At 34.4% G+C, this 16,429-nt stretch overlaps 1 protein-coding gene across 3 annotated transcripts; it reads right to left on the bottom strand.

Annotated features, from left to right (window-relative positions):
• Positions 1-309: 309 nt before the first annotated feature.
• Positions 310-15,720, bottom strand: LOC128669129 (ATP-dependent translocase ABCB1-like). Of its 3 annotated transcripts, none has more exons than XM_053743641.1 (23): positions 15,547-15,720; positions 12,386-12,449; positions 12,016-12,294; positions 11,132-11,232; positions 10,638-10,809; positions 9,620-9,791; positions 9,264-9,394; positions 8,818-9,042; positions 8,355-8,480; positions 7,500-7,703; positions 7,083-7,253; positions 5,515-5,704; positions 5,194-5,276; positions 4,860-5,018; positions 4,470-4,574; positions 4,199-4,360; positions 3,470-3,673; positions 2,633-2,874; positions 2,188-2,344; positions 1,822-2,016; positions 1,368-1,574; positions 1,034-1,180; positions 310-869 (listed from the first exon to the last, which is right to left on the bottom strand). In XM_053743641.1, exons 1-23 carry the CDS (start codon positions 15,666-15,668, stop codon positions 675-677), a joined length of 3,813 nt encoding a protein of 1,270 aa, XP_053599616.1. In that variant the 5' UTR covers positions 15,669-15,720; the 3' UTR covers positions 310-674. The 3 variants fall into 3 exon arrangements, with proteins under 3 accessions (XP_053599616.1, XP_053599617.1, XP_053599618.1); XM_053743642.1 differs by having other exon boundaries at positions 12,386-12,446; XM_053743643.2 differs by lacking the exon at positions 15,547-15,720 and adding an exon at positions 12,806-13,268.
• Positions 15,721-16,429: the final 709 nt, after the last annotated feature.

The raw sequence follows: 16,429 nt of genomic DNA, 5'->3' as shown, positions 1-16,429 counted from the left end.
ACAGGTCTATTGAGTGTATCATTCACTTTCTTCTCCAGTTATCGCTTAAGGTTAGCTGAAGTTCGTCGACATTTTTTCCTGTTGGTTCGATTAATCGGACTAATATTAATATTATATTAATTTTATAGTTTAGTTGAAAGTACTTTGGTCTCGCACTGATGTGTCAAAATAGTAGAAAGCCCAAATTAAACCTAAGTTCCTATGTACTTGATCAATGAATTAGGAATTAATTTATTATTTCTATGTACGTGATTTGTAAATTCAAGAGGTGAAAAATTACTGTTTTTTATTGATTAAATGAAAATCATATTTTCTATAAAAATACATCTTTATTTAAATTACTATTTAATACTTCTTAAAGTAGTAGTAGTTAGTAATAAAATCACATCAAAAAAGAAAACAAAAGTAAAATCGTACAAAATAAAAAGATACAATAAAACTGTATATATTTACAAACAAAAAAAACATGGTATTAAAAAATTTTAAGAATTGAAAGATATGTGTGTTTTTATCTATAACGTATCACATGATTAAACCACAGACAAAATAATATACATTCTTACTTTGTAATTGCACCCGACTACATATTGAACACAAACATCTAAAAAAGTTCGGTCCATCTAAGAACATCACAGGCGGTAGTATTTATACATACATCTACATTTTATCTAAATTTACATATGTCCTCTTCTATTTAAATTGTAATAAATTCCCTTGAGATCTAGCAGTTCGGCGTGTTTGCCACTTTCAACAACTTTGCCATCATTGATAACGCATATGATATCGGCATCTCGGACTGTGCTCAAACGATGGGCAATCATGACACACGTGCGACCTGCCTTGGCTGCATCTAGAGCTTCTTGGACCACCTGTAAATAAAATACGTTTAATAAACTAAGTATGTCGTCATTTTGGAGACATGCTATTGTAGAAATATTAGTGCAAAATAATCATTATAATTTCTTTTTCTGGCATTAGCTCTGTAACTCCATTTTTTATTTAAATTGGGTAAAAAAATATCATAAATCATTACCTTCTCACTCTCAGTATCAAGAGCACTTGTAGCTTCGTCTAAAAGCAGCATTCGTGGTCTTCTTATTAGAGCTCTTGCAATAGCGACTCTTTGCTTCTGACCACCAGATAATTGTGTGCCTTTTGATCCTATGTTGGTTTCGTAACCCTGAATGAAACACAGTTTATATTATTGTTTGTTATTGACAAACAATATTTTAAATATAACATGATAATCTAAATCATGAACACGAAATCTTTAAAAAATTTCTTAACTATTTTTATCATTTATCTCTAATGCTCTTTGAATACTCTTTTTGTAATTATTTTCTGTCAAGGTAAAAGTTAAAACATACCATTGGTAATGAGACGATGAAGTTGTGAATATTGGCCTGTTTCGCAGCTGCTACTATTTCATCCGCATTTGGATTCCTCGAATTGTCTCCGTATGCTATATTTTCTCCAATAGTTCTATCGAATAGTATAGGTTCTTGCTGCACAAAACCTATGGGTTTTCTGGCATCATCCAGACGGAGTTGTGGTAAAGATACTCCGTCTTGAGCCTAGATAATTAAATAAAAACACATTTATGTATCAAATATAAGATACGAGATTCTATAATTTTAAAAAAGCCAACTAAAAATATGTATATTTGGTGGTCTTATCACTAGTACAATTTCTTCCAAGCAACCTTGAAAAAAGGAAATATGAAAATAAATTGTGCTAAAAGTAATGTTAAAACGTAAAAATAAATATATCTCAGATAAGTAATTTGTTTTTGTCAGATATTTAGTTTAAACGAATACTAACCACTATTCCACTATCAGGATCGTAATATCTCTCCAGCAATTGTATAACTGTACTCTTTCCACATCCACTAGATCCAACCAGAGCGACCGTTTTACCTCTTTCTATCTCCAAGTTCAAATTTTTGAGAACTTGTATCATTGGTCTTGTTGGATATCTGAAATTGATCTGTTGAAGACTGGCTTCGCCAGTACCCTTCTGCAAAGTTTTATATAAAAAAAGACTACTCATGAACAAACTCTGGGCTTATAATCAAAAAATATTCAAAAATACAGGATAAAAGCTATAAAAGAACTATTTTCGTCACTTTACAATTAGCAATATACAGTAGAAAAAAAATGTGAATTTAAACCAGACAAAAAGACTTACAAATGCAACGACTGGTTTATCTGGATCAGTTATTTTGGACTTCACATTTAACAGTTTAATAACACGACCTGCCGCCTTTATACCCTTCTGGAAGTTAGGGGCAAATGCAAACGCTTGCGCCGCTGAAGATGCTCCCATGAGTAACGCTTGAGCTGATCTGAAAGATTAAACGATAATAATATTTTCATAAACACATAGATACATATGGATAAATAGCTTATTATCCCCCTTTAAAGTTCTTGAAAAGTAATTTAAAAAAAAAACTTTTTTCCTTATAATCTAATTTAAGAGCGAGGCTCTTGCCGGTGGAGTTCCTTGTCTCAATTTCCATAGCTAAATCCTGCATATAATAGTTTTAATAATTTTTTTGTGTAGCAGCTGTATTTTATAGTACTGATAGGGTCTATCATATAGAACGTATAACTAATAACTGTGAAGAACTTACTTTAGAATCAACGCGTAATCAACGCCATCGTAAACAATAAGTGTTCCACCATAATACAGGGCTGCTGCGTATATAAAGTTGAAAAGGCCTCGAGAAAGACCAAAAACAAGTCCCCTCATGTGAGCCGAACGCTTAGCCAGAAGCAAAGCCGGATATAATTGGATAGCATAGTCATTGCAGAATGTTTCTTCTCGCCCCAAAGATGCTACTGTTCGTACGTTTGCGACTGCTTCGACAGCGAGCTGAAAAATACATCTCTCATAAAAAAGACCAACAAAACAATGAAAATATTTTTCTTTCTTTAATTCTTCCATTTTTAAATTGTGATTACAGAAATGTATATAATTTTTTCGAAGCAAAGCGACATCGCCAAACCACATGTTGGAAAAAATGTCTCGAACAAAAAACTTTTCGCAGTAGGTATCAAGATATCGCACCATGAAATATTCGTAGTAATATTGGCGATGTACTCTTATCAGTTTTCGAAATAAAGTGTTTCCCGGTAACCCGTTTTATAAAGCCTTTGATATCGGAAAGTTATAGAATTGTTCTACCAAATGGCTACGCTTGCTCATTGTCTTTAGTTTTCTTTGTCTTTGTAAATGAGATAATATTGGAGTAACATGTTGTAAATATTGATGTTAAAGGCATTATAAAACTAGGCAAAGATATAAGCGCTCAATCCTGTTTTTTCTCGCGTGTTTCTAATATGCGTTTCACTTTAATTTATGAGTGAAACGAAAGATAGGACGGCATCTGTCTGTTTTATCTGCATCTGTCTGTTTTGTCTGTTTTATCGGTCTGTTTTTTCTGGCTACGTTTCTTAAGTTCATTTACCTTCGAGCTGGCTTCCATTGTTTTTGCAGTGCCGGATGATTCTTCACTAACCATCCTGCCTTCCTTGTACAAAATGACCACTATTACAGGAACAAATGCCAATGCAACCAATCCAACTCTCCATTCGTAATACAGGGACAAGACAAGAGCAAATCCGAAAGTGCCTATAGCTTGAAGCACCGTGCCGATTCTTTGACCAGTCGCCTGAAATGTACCTAACTGTTATTTTATTTCTGCGGAAACATAACATCAATAAATTGTTAAATACATTTGTTTATAAAAATCTGTTGTACCAGTCTACTTTAACGTTAACTTTAAACTGCGCTCCACCGTCGATAAGACAAAATGCTGGATTTAGCGTAGACTGCTGCAAACAAACCTAGTACTGATGTCCTCTTATTGTGAATAAATATTAATGAATGTAGTAAGCTCGATGACGCAATGGTTCAGCCTTCGTTAGAGGAATTAAACTACTTCCACAGATTGATCATTTAATGGAATATCAAAAATGTAATATATGCTCTGTGTTCGGAATGCCCCTTTTAGTTGATAAACTCCTAACTCTGGGAAAACTTTGGTTTGGTCTATTGGGAAAACTTTGGTTATGCCATGGCCTATACTCCATATCCATGAAGGATGCTATATTCAGTATCCTTCATGTGTATCCCAGTAATGAAAAATTTAAATGACTGATGATAATTAATAATAATTCCATTAAACATTACTTACGCCTTGTACAGCAGCGGCTTCACCTGACAATCGTGCGCACAGAGCCCCTGTGGCATTATCCTTATCATCGTAAAATCCAATCCCTTGTCGGAGAAGATTCTCAAACATTTGAAGTCTCAATCGTTCTGTTAGGTATTCTCCGGCCACGCCGTAGAAGAAGACCTATAGAAATCAGCATCAGTAAAAAATGTAAGCACGATTATCTGGGAATTTATTATTTAGTTCGGTATTAATTTTATTAAAGTGAATAAAAGTAGAAAGCTATACCTACCGTAATGAAATTCGTTATTCCAGAAAACACTCCGATTCCGATGAAAATAAGGGCGAACTTGCGCACTTCAGATCGTACGAAATCTGGGTCATCATCCGAAAGTACCTAAAAACAAAGACATAGTTTAATTCAATTCTTCTTCATAATAAAAAAAGGTTGTGTTTAGACATATTTGTCTAAACACTTTTTTAAAATATATTATTAAATTGATGGTAAATGATATTATAGCGATGGCTTCATCAGAAATTGCCATTAAATCGTGCTTTTGGTATTGAGATAGGCGGGTAAACGAGCCAGTTATTGCGGGGTGAACCAGCTATACGCCACGTGTCAGATATACTTTGCAGCAAATAATATAAACATTCAGTTAACATATAATAAAATACTTACCCCTATAAAATCACCCAGTATGACAGCCAATAACGGCATAGCGAAACCACTCATAAGCGAGCACAAACTCGCAGCAGTAACAGACTTCCACTCAGGTGAGTTAAGGCGTACCACTCGAAAGAATGACACATCTGGCTCTTCATCATCTGCATCTGCGACCTAATAAGATCAAATTAAATATTACAATGTACAGTAAACTGCATCTCAAGCTACCCAACTTCCTTACAAGTACGTCGCTGTTACGACACAATTTAAGAATCTCTACAGGGTAACTTGACATGCGGTTCACTGTACTAATATTTTTTTTCAGATCAGCGATCAATTGAGAACTCACCTCTTTCTTATAAGTAAATACTTCTTCTTCATCGTCATTGACGCTTGCTACTGAAATCTGTCTTGTTAACATATTATTTTGCCCTGTAAAGAAAATAAAATGATCTTCGTTAGGTACTTGTAACATATTTCGTCGATAAAATATTTAAAGTTATGGTTTTTGTGGATAAAGTTTGAAATCTCATATACGTAAAATGATGATCGAAACTAATCTTCTATTATTCAGAATACAGAATTAGAATCATAAATATTTACACTAGACTGTAATATCTATCTTCTATATTAATTAAGTAATATGTAAGAATAAAATTAGACACATTACCGCCTTCTTCCTCTAACTCCGATGTCCCCTGTATCATGACCATGTCGTAATAATGTCCCTTTTTTTTCACCAGTTCCATGTGATTTCCAGATTCTATGATTTGTCCCGCTTTGAAAACGTAAATGTTGTCAACGTTTCTGATTGTGGAGAGTCTGTGAGCCACCACTATAGTAGTCCTGCCTTCTCGAGCCTATAATAAATTCTAATGGTGAATATTCTTTTTCTTGTTTAATCACATTCCCAGTTTCTTTCATTACCATTAAGGGTAATCAAACAACACTAATTCGGCATTTTTGAATTAGTCCCTTCTGCACTTGTTTACACACGCGATTGGGTCGCGTGTGACCACACATCCTGCGCAGCATTGTCATCTCTGTGACTATTTGACATGACGATGTATGACAATTTTATGACAGAATTGCTAGTTTCTCAGTATAATTTATGTTTGATATATTTAACATTTCCTAAATACTACACATTTTTTAAATTGATCGAATAAAATAATTACTTATAATTTCTAACCTAAGCTGTTTACAGTTACATTGGAAGACGTCATTCATGGATATACGTAACAAGCACCCGTTTTGTACCTAATCATGATAAAAATAGTTATCATCAGCGCATTAAGACTAACTTTATAAGGTATTAAATACACATACTTATCAACACGAATATTTTGAATGTTTCATTGATGTTTAATGATGATACCTTGTGCAATACTTCATATAACATGTGATAATGTATTACAATCAATTGTGACCACATTTAACTTGCAAAAACATGTGTTACATCAATGTAATCTATGATTGGATTGAAATAAAATAAAAAAAACACTTTAGCTAGTTGTCTATCTTAAATAAATACAACAACCTAACATAGTAAATACAATCAGAAAAGATAAATTCGTTGGTGTATCTTGAACCAATACAAAAGTTTTATATTTCGGCCCATTAAATTGACTGTGGTGCAATTATTAATCAATATTATTGTATTCGGCGTTTTTTTTTATGTAGCTCTCAGGTCTCACTGCAGGGCAAAAGCCCTCTTTGTTTCCAACCACTTATATTCCTCGCCAGTTGTTGCCATTATTTATCGAAGGCCGACAGTTCGTCGGACCATCGCACCTTCAGCTTGTCTTGTGATCTTTTCCCATCAGTCGGGATCCAAGTCACTTTACAGGTCCTTCTTTCCGGCGCCATGCGGCTTACATATATTTGGCATTATTGCGCAATAACATTATTATTCAGTAAATAACGTATGAACTAACGAATAAATTCCTAGTTATACCGTTTTCACCTAGTCCTGAGAGACCTTATACCTAGATTTGCTTGCATGATATCATCAAGGATGATCATTTTGTGTCGTAAAATTAAAACAATTAAGATTCAAAGTGGTCACTCGTTAAGCCATTGGGGCTGACAACTAAGGTTGCCAAAGATAATGCGAAGTGAAGGAGAAAAGGTAACTTTATGGCTGAGGAAAAAACGCGTGAGAGAGATGTTACGTAAAAATATTAATACCTCAGTAATTTTAATAGGTTGACTTTAAAATGGAGAGAATGTTGTTACCTTATCTAATGCTTTTTGAACTTTAGCTTCAGAAGACATATCTAGAGCACTAGTGGCTTCATCAAGCAGCAGTATACTTGGGTTCCGCACCAGAGCCCTGGCTATAGCTATGCGCTGCTTCTGTCCTCCTGATAACGAAGCTCCACGTTCACCCACCAGAGTATCGTAGCCCTGTTAATGTAATTTGATTATTTATAGATGATTTGTTTAAAGAAGAAAGAAAAAACTTGAAATATGCCAATCAATAGTTATGAAAATGATGCAAATAAACGTGAAATTTAACGTTAAAATGAAAAATATATAGCGCTGTTACAAGTTAGAAATAATAATTAAAAAAAAAACAAATTACGAAAATTGGTGGTGAATATCGCACACACTCTGCTTATAAATCTAAATAATATTTCAAACTGACTATACCTTAGGCAGTTTCATAATAAACTGATGAGCATTAGCCTGTTTTGCGCATGCTTCAACCTCAGCGTCACTTGCGTCTTTCCGACCATACTTTATATTTTCTCGTACTGTGGTGTTGAACAACACAGGCTCTTGGCCAACTAGACCGATTTGTTTGCGCAACCATCTGATAGACAGATCTCGAACATTGTTGCCATCAATTTGTACCTAAAAATGATTTTTATATAGACGTAACTGTGTTAATTATTTTCTTCCTAAATTGTTAAAAGAACTATATAGATACCAATTCAGAAAAATACATCAAAAAGCCTGACAGACTTTCTTTCGAATTTATCTCTTATAAATAATCGATACATCCAGTTAATCCATACAATGACTCAGTGTTTTATTTTACGGTCTCGTGAATATCACATGCCCAAAAAGATTATTTCTTATCTATAATTATTAAGCATAGACTATTGATAAAGACATACATTACATACATACAAAAAGACGCGTCAAATACATTCCATAATTTGAACAAAGAAACTAATAATACTTTTACACCCATTGTATTTATTGCAATTTTTACTAGATTTTGAATACCTACATATAAGAAGTATTTTTCTATAGTTGTGTTCTAACTAAAAATACAGACTGATAATAATTATCATTTCAGGTACCGACAATCCAACGACGTATTGCTATAACAGAAAATTTTTGCTGTTGCAAAACTTCGGTGGTTTGCTTCAACCGAAATATTGCTACTCAGTTCTTCAGACTAGTTCGATTAACCAGAGTATTACTTTAAACTAATGCTATTAAAGGAATATCAAAGTAACAAATACACTACTATATTATACGGTAAAAAGTACTCACACTGCCGTCGAGCGTGTCGTAATAACGTGATATAAGTTGAATGATGGTAGATTTTCCACACCCAGAGTGACCCACTAATGCTACTGATTGGCCTCGACTTACACTTAAATTTACTCCTTTCAATACCTTCAACGATAAATAAAGTATCAAAATAAATTAGGATTCATCTTTTTTTATTAGTCAAAGAAAAGTATTAAATGCTACATTGAAAGAAATATATGTTTTAGACTTAGGAGTGTTAATATGGAGCTATTTCTGATTGCATTGCATGTGCGTAAATGTGTCTACAAAATACAAGCAATGTATTTTTCAAGTAAATCGTCAGATGAATCTGAACGCTGAATCTATGTTTTTAAGATCTGTTTTGTATATGAATTAAAACAAATTTTAAAAACATAGATTATAAAAATACTTACTAAATCGAAATAATACAGAATAAGTAACTGGATAGCGTGTAACTTACCGGTACATCAGGCCTTGAAGGATATCTGAACACGACATTCTTAAGTTCAATGTTACCATCGATTGATTTTGGAACGATGCCATTATTCAATAGCGGGTTAATAGTAGGCACATTGTCGATCAGGTTGAAGATTTGGGCACCAGCTCCTTTGGCCACGCCAAATACTTCCATGAGTGTTGAGGATATGCCAAAGTTAGCTGACCCCATCATTACGCCGAAAAATACCTAAAAAAGAATACGTAATAAGTAATCTCAATTTTTAATTGAACGCAGACATTTTTAGACGTGTTTTGTCTGTCAAATTTAGGATTCGCATCATCAACGTTTTTATCTTAAGCAATATCAATTTCGTATAAAAACGCGTTTATAAGTAGAACTACGATCAACGACGTCTTATCTATATATTTTATCTATATATCTATATATTTTAACAGAAACATACTCACAGCAACCATAGTCGAAACATCATAGTTTTCGGGTTCTTCAACCATCAGTCTGTATCCAAACCAGAATGATAGAGCATAAGCACAAAAAATGCACAAGAACAGAGTTCCCATCGCAAGGCCATTGAAGAAACCTAAAACGATACATTTTTAATGTAACAATATCATAACATCATGTTAAAAACTAAATATATTTAATAAAGCTATTGAATTCATACTAATAAAAAACCTTTTAGGTGTAAAAATTCACTACAAAACATCAAAAGCGAAAAGAACAACAGCTGATAATATATTTAAAACCTCAATAAAAGCGATACCTATCATGACTGTCTATTGCAAATTGAGAAATATATTTGCACCTTTCTTTATATTGATACTCCTTGCTTGTCCCAAGTATTTCTGGTATCTGTCTATCTCTTTCTGCTGTCCACTGAAAGCGTATACTGTACGTATAGCAGATATGACCTCTTCAGTAACGGAACCAGCTTTTCCGGAGGCTACGGCTTCTTTTTTCGACAATTTTGCTGCTATCTATTGGATTTACGATATTTAGAGCTTGTTTTACCACTTGCTGATAATGTATCTGATAGCATATAGTAATATATCGAACAGATAGCGTTGAAATTGTATTTTACAAGGGCTAACACGCTAGATGAATCCGTCTAATGTGATTGGCCAATCACATCAGGCGGATTTATGTAGCGGTGAGTTTATCTGTCAGATGTCTGTATGATAATTTATCATAAAGTGATGGAACAGGCTTTTAACAATGCATTTTTTGTATCTACATCAATGGTATCTACAATTAAATGATAGTTCTAATCACATTCTTGTCAAACTGAATAAACTTCTTATTTTGAAGGTGTTGTATCTTATATTTTTTGTCGCACTTCGATTATTTTTGCCTTATTTTGTTGTAATAACTCTTGTGTAAAATTTTATCCCCAGACATAATTACCTACCTATGATATGAATGATTACAGAACCACACATTGTAAAGTTTATTTTTAAGGTTCTTAAAACAATAAATGTTTAATGCTTATGTACCTATTTGTCTTCGTGTTATATTTTTGAGTTCTAAACATGACTTTGATTTAGTAGTTTCAGTATTCTAAACCGTCGGTACTTCTCTTATATATATTCTCTTCTCAAGAGACGACCTCGGTGGCGCAGTGGCAAAGTGCTTTTCTCTGAACCGAGAGGTTCGATCCCCGGTTGGCCCGGGTCTTGGATGTTTATCTATATGTGTATATATTATTAAATATAGTATCGTTAACTTAGTATCCCATAACACACGTCTAGAAGTTACTTTGGGGCTAGCTCAATTTGTGTAATTTGTCCTAATGTATTTATATTTATCAACATTTTCATAATTACCAGTCCAGCTATTCCAACGAGTAGCAGTGTGACTGGAAAAGATATCAGACACAACAAAGCTAGTTTCCATCCTTTCACTAGTGCCATGATGATGGAACTGACAAAAGCCGACTGGAAGTAAATAAATGTTGCTAACTTCTCGCCAATACCGTCTTCTAACTTCACAACGTCACTAAAGAAAAACAAAACATAACATATATATTTAATGAAATCAAGTTTCTTTGTCTGTTATCTCTTCATGCATTATATACTAGACCGATTGTTGTGAAATTTGGTACACGGATAAAAGATAACCTGGAATAACTCATAGGGTACTTTTTATCCCGAAATTTCCACGGAGGTGAAGCCCCGGGGCGCAGTTAGTTGATCACAAATACGTCAAAAAAATATCAGTATTTCTGTTTGGGAGGCTTCGATTTGATGATTTTCATTTCAAATTGGTTTTCGTTAAGTATGCGAAGTTTTTTTCATCTAACGTCAAAATCATATGATACCTGGTCATCTTCGTGGCAAAATCACCTGTCTGGTGAGTATCGAAATATTCGAAATCCTGATTCAAAGCTGCTTTTAAATACTCTTGGCGTATCTTGTAAATCTAAAACAGTTCACGATTATTAATTAATGTGTATACTTACATTACGTGTTGTACAGGACTTTTCACTGTAATTTATTGACACAAACAGACAAACGATAGAAACAAACAAAGAGTATTTGTCGATCATTCTGCTAAAAATTTTCAGTATCAACATGTCTTTATAGAATTTATTAGCTTGCATGTTGGTACATTCGGTTATTTGTTAGCAACCAAACTTACAATAAACACTAAAGTATTTGTACTAATTAATACGACTCCAACAAAAAAACAATCTTCTTACATAATGTGTGCTAATTGGGGTCAGAATTGATTCAAGTCGCCTCAACACACCTGCCTGCCTGCGAAAGCAAGTTGTCGCAAAAGCTTCTTCTTCTTAGTCGTATTCCTCATGGCTGAGGGTCGTGGTTATTACGTGGATTGAAACACACACAACAACTTTCTTGGCATTATTAATGGAGTGGTTTGCCATTGCCTTCTCCATTTCACACACAAGTTAATAAGAATCAACCAGTGTGCCGGTTCCTTACGATGTTTTCCTTCACCGGAAGCTAGTGGTGGACGATGAAAACTACTATACACGAGTCAGATTAGTATACAAACTCATGGGGCACGAGAAGGATTCGAACCTGGGACCTTTCGATCCACAGGCGGGCATTTTAACCATTACACCACCACCGCCGCCAAAAAACTACCAAATGTTAAAAATAACAGTAATATTGTCTTGTCTGTTCTTGCATACCTTTTACAAAAATCGGATTTATTCAAGTACAAGTGAATACCAACCTGATTAAACGCAGCAGTATTCATAAGTACAGTAGACAAATATGACAAAATAACTAATAACACTCCAATTACGCTGTTCCAAATAGCAAAGTACATGACAGCTTCTAAAAAGACGTCGTCAGCTGGGTTGCCTTCGTTTAATGATATGCCGTAATCGACCATGCTCTCGAGCAGGGAAGAGAAAAGAAGTGTATTCAGTGGCATGGAACATCCGCTCAATATAGAACATATTATCGCTATTGCTATATAAGCCCTGTCCAATGATGTGGCGAATCGATACTGCAAGAAATTATTGGGTATTAATTGAAATTATTGGCAGAAATCTGTTTTCAGTAATACACATGAAAAATCGTAAAAATCTTTTACATACCAATGTAAAAAATGATATGCTTGGTACTTCTTCTTGGCTTTCCTCCTTTTTCTCATCAGAACTACTGAAAAATGTAATAATAATTATAACTAAACGCATATTTTGACGACCTCGGTGGCGCAGTGGTAAAGTTCTTGCCACTGGACCGAGAGGTCCCGGGTTCGATCCCCGGTCGGGTCATGATGGAAAATGATCTTTTTCTGATTGGCCCGGGTCTTGGATGTTTATCTATATATGTATTTGTTATAAAAGTATCGTAGAGTTAGTATCCCATAACACAAGTCTCGAACTTACTTTGGGGCTAGCTCAATCTGTGTGATTTGTCCTAATATATTTATTTATTTATTTATTTAAATAATTATCATAAATTGTATTTTTTTAGGCTACACGTCCTAAGTTATTTCATAATAAAATACTTACTATTCTTTCTCTAATTCCTTTTTACAACAAGTAAACAATTTAGATTTGACTGATCCCATGTTTTGATGTTGAGACACGAACACGGTCAAAGAAGACACATGTCATAGATCTTATCATAGTCAGATGTCATATTTTTTATTGTAGTTCAGTCATGGATTTAGTAAGTACTTCGTACAACGGAGTACATACTAATACCATGAGTTCCGTACATATATATTTGACCGAGCGAGCGAAGTGAGCGAGGTCTACAATTCGACTTGAGGCATTTTTGTATTATCTTTATTATTCCTTTTTGTATTTGACGACCTCGGTGGCGCAGTGGTGAGGTTGCTTGCCTCTGAACCGAGAGGTCCCGGTTTCGATCCCCGGTCGGGTCATGTTGGAAAATGATCTTTTTCTGATTGCCCCGGGGATGTTTATCTATATATGTATTGGTTATAAAATATGGTATCGTTGAGTTAGTATCCCATAACACAAGTCTCGAACTTACTTTGGGGCTAGCTCAATCTGTGTGATTTGTGCTAATAATATATTTATATATATATATATATATAGTATACATAATATGTATATAAAATTTATAGATATATTTACACAAATTTTATATCACAGGATTAGTACACAATAAAATAAAGTCCCTCATTATTAAGATTATAACAAAATTTCGAACATAACACCATGTCGGCGACATACATACGTGTATACATACATGTAGGTACCTATCTACATAAATAATCATGTCTCACAGTACACCTGGGTTAACACATAGGTAATAATAAAAGTATTATTTTCGATCGATCGATTTATGATCGCGTCCACGCGCGAATTGATAGGTTAAAATAAAATAGATCAACATATATGCGTGTGATAATATCAATTTACAAATTATTAAACGTACAGATAGTTTAATATTGTGTACACTGACATCTGCGGTCACGATAAATGCAACTGCGCTTGAAACGTTAGGCGTAATAAATAAATAAATGTTTCTATATTTATACGTAATTTCCAGATTCTTAAACAAATGGTTCAATAAAGTTTACAGTCGTGGGTTTTTACAAATATTCTAGGTCATTCACATAGCAATTTAGTTATTACTGTCAGGTTTTATTATCGTGGGTTATAATAAATAGGCACTAGGCAGTAGGTAGCAAAGTAAGTTTATTATGAAACTTAAGGTAAGACCCTTATTGGGTCTGTTCTTATTATTTTATTTAATGTTTATAAATTTATCACGGCTACCCTCTTGCCTCGCTAGCTTGATCGTAATGTTTACGCGTCAAAGTGTTCGAGCGAATTTGGAATTTTAAAATGTATGACAGTAGATCCAAATGTGCCAGCGCAGGTGAAATACATCGAAAGAGATTCCAAACAAAGCGTAGCTGCGTTACACTACGTCCATGGTGTAGGCAGAGATTGGGTATATCCACTTCTCTTTTTTTCCTTGTCTTGCCGAGATTCTTCCTCTATAGAGTTTCTATATCTGCGTACTCACGTAGTCGCAGGTTACGGGTAGTTCTAATATCTGCCTTATCTATATATTATATAAATCTTATTTGAAGCCATCAAAAGAGGTCATACCTCATCGTAACATTTTATAGGGCTTCGTGCTCAAATTGACCCTATTGTAACTAGTTGTTCGCCGCGAACTTGAGCTCGCGAACTCAATAAATATTTATAAAATTGAGAATATTACAAAAACGACTTAACCGATTTTGTTTTCCCCACGAAACTAAAAATTCTATTGACAGATCCTATATAACTTTTCAATTTCAGACCGTTATCGCGTTACAAACACACATACATACCTACATAATGTATTTTTACAATTTACATACAATGTATTTTTGCCCCAAGTTGATTTGTAGACCTGTTTCTGTCAATTAGACTCCGCTGTCTGTCTGTCTGTACACATGAATCGTGATAGTTACCTAAATAGTAGAAATTTTCACAGATTGTGTATTTCTGTTGCTCAGCTGCTATAACAACATTAAATAAACGAAGTAAAATGAATATTTAAAGGGGCTTACATACAATAAACGTGTTTTTTTTGCCGTTTTTATAGACGACGGTACGGGACATTTTGGGCACGAGTCGGTAAGTATCAGATAACACACAGTTTTGTACTTATCTCAATTTGTGTAGAATCCTCCAATACATTAAATGTAATACAGATTTTTGTCTAGTACAGTCGACCTTATGTCAAGTTGCACTGGATGAAACTGTATGCAAAAGTAATTGGGACGAAATTTCAATGATCTTTCATAAGTTTATCTGCTTATTTTCTATATCTACATATAAATTTAATAATCCATGTTAACACTTTCATAGACGCTCAATTGCTAGAGCAGATATAACAAAAAAAAGGTCTCAAAAGTCCAGACTCAAAGTCTGCCAAAGAGCCATGGAGCGCAGTATATTGGGCTTACGTCTAAGAAACAAAGAAAGGAACACCGAACTGCGCTCTCAAACTAAAGTGGCGGTGCAAAAGCTGCTAGACTGAAGCGGGACTGCGCGGGACACGTTTGTCGTATGCGGCCAGAGAGGTGGGCTAAACTGGCCACCTTCTGGACACAAGACGGCCGCAGAGGAAGAGGCAGATCCAGAACGAGATGGCGGGACGACATCGACAAATCTACCTGAATGGCAGAACTTGCTATGGAGAGAGATGAGTGGAAAAAAAGAGGTCTTTGCCCAGGTTAAATTAAAAAAAAAAGTTTCATCACAACGTCAGCACTTACTGTTTTTTGGGCACTATTTCCTTATCAAAATTTCCATTTGGCACGAAATCCTGAGCTTTGTTAATAACATACTTCTTATTATTTCTAAAACTCTGGTCTCCCAACCCCTTAGGCCGAGACATTTTGCCTCAAAAACTTTTTTCACACCAAACGTTCACTCACTTCGACAGCCGTTTCCGAACTATTTATTGATAGCAGTTATCATTTAGATATAATTTATCAAATGTGTATTACTGGAGCGATATCAGCTTACAGTTCAGACAATGCGAGTTAACGTGCGAGTCTACATGCCTAGTAGTTGTAGCCAGTAACTCGCGCTTTACACTTATATACGAGTATATATATATATATATATATATACTCGTATGTATGAGCTCTTACAATTTATTTTTCCCCTCACTTACCAATACGATGAATAAACGTATTGAATATTTACAATAATCGCAATAAATAAATAAGGTCACAATTCATAAAAACTGAAAGAAGAAGCAGTCAAAAACATGCATTAGGTACGTTTAAAGTATTTATGTCAAATTATTTATAAAAACGTATTATAAAAAACTAGGTACCAATAATGGACTTAACGCCATATGGTATTGTCTACCAGACAACAACCATAAGACCAAACATATAGAACATTGGTGGTAGTTATTCTAGCACATGCGACTTGCCATTTATTTTGTTCTGACAAGCCGGGGGAAGCTATTGGTTTGAATAGCTAGCACAATGTAAACTTTCCTGTATAGATGATTAGTGCGAGTTAAGTGGTTGATTTTGCGTTATTGTACACCCACCACATAGATATCCAGATATGTCTATACTATTATGATTATGGTCATGGCGCCATGTGCCTTAAATATTTAGGTTCTTTTCTCTACATATT

The sequence above is a fragment of the Plodia interpunctella genome, chromosome 4, assembly GCF_027563975.2.
Source record: "Plodia interpunctella isolate USDA-ARS_2022_Savannah chromosome 4, ilPloInte3.2, whole genome shotgun sequence".
NCBI classification, from domain to species: Eukaryota; Metazoa; Arthropoda; class Insecta; order Lepidoptera; family Pyralidae; genus Plodia; species Plodia interpunctella.
Note: the sequence above shows the minus strand (reverse complement) of the source record. Positions and strands in the feature narration are given on the sequence as shown.

Excerpts from the sequence above, each read along its gene's own strand:
- LOC128669129 (XM_053743641.1), bottom strand. The coding sequence starts at position 15,668 with ATGTCTCGGCCTAAGGGGTTGGGAGACCAGAGTTTTAGAAATAATAAG. Across the intron at positions 4,575-4,859 it reads TACTGGGTGATTTTATAGGG|GTACTTTCGGATGATGACCC; the intron begins GTAAGTATTTTA and ends CTTTGTTTTTAG. Across the intron at positions 4,361-4,469 it reads GAATAACGAATTTCATTACG|GTCTTCTTCTACGGCGTGGC; the intron begins GTAGGTATAGCT and ends TGATTTCTATAG.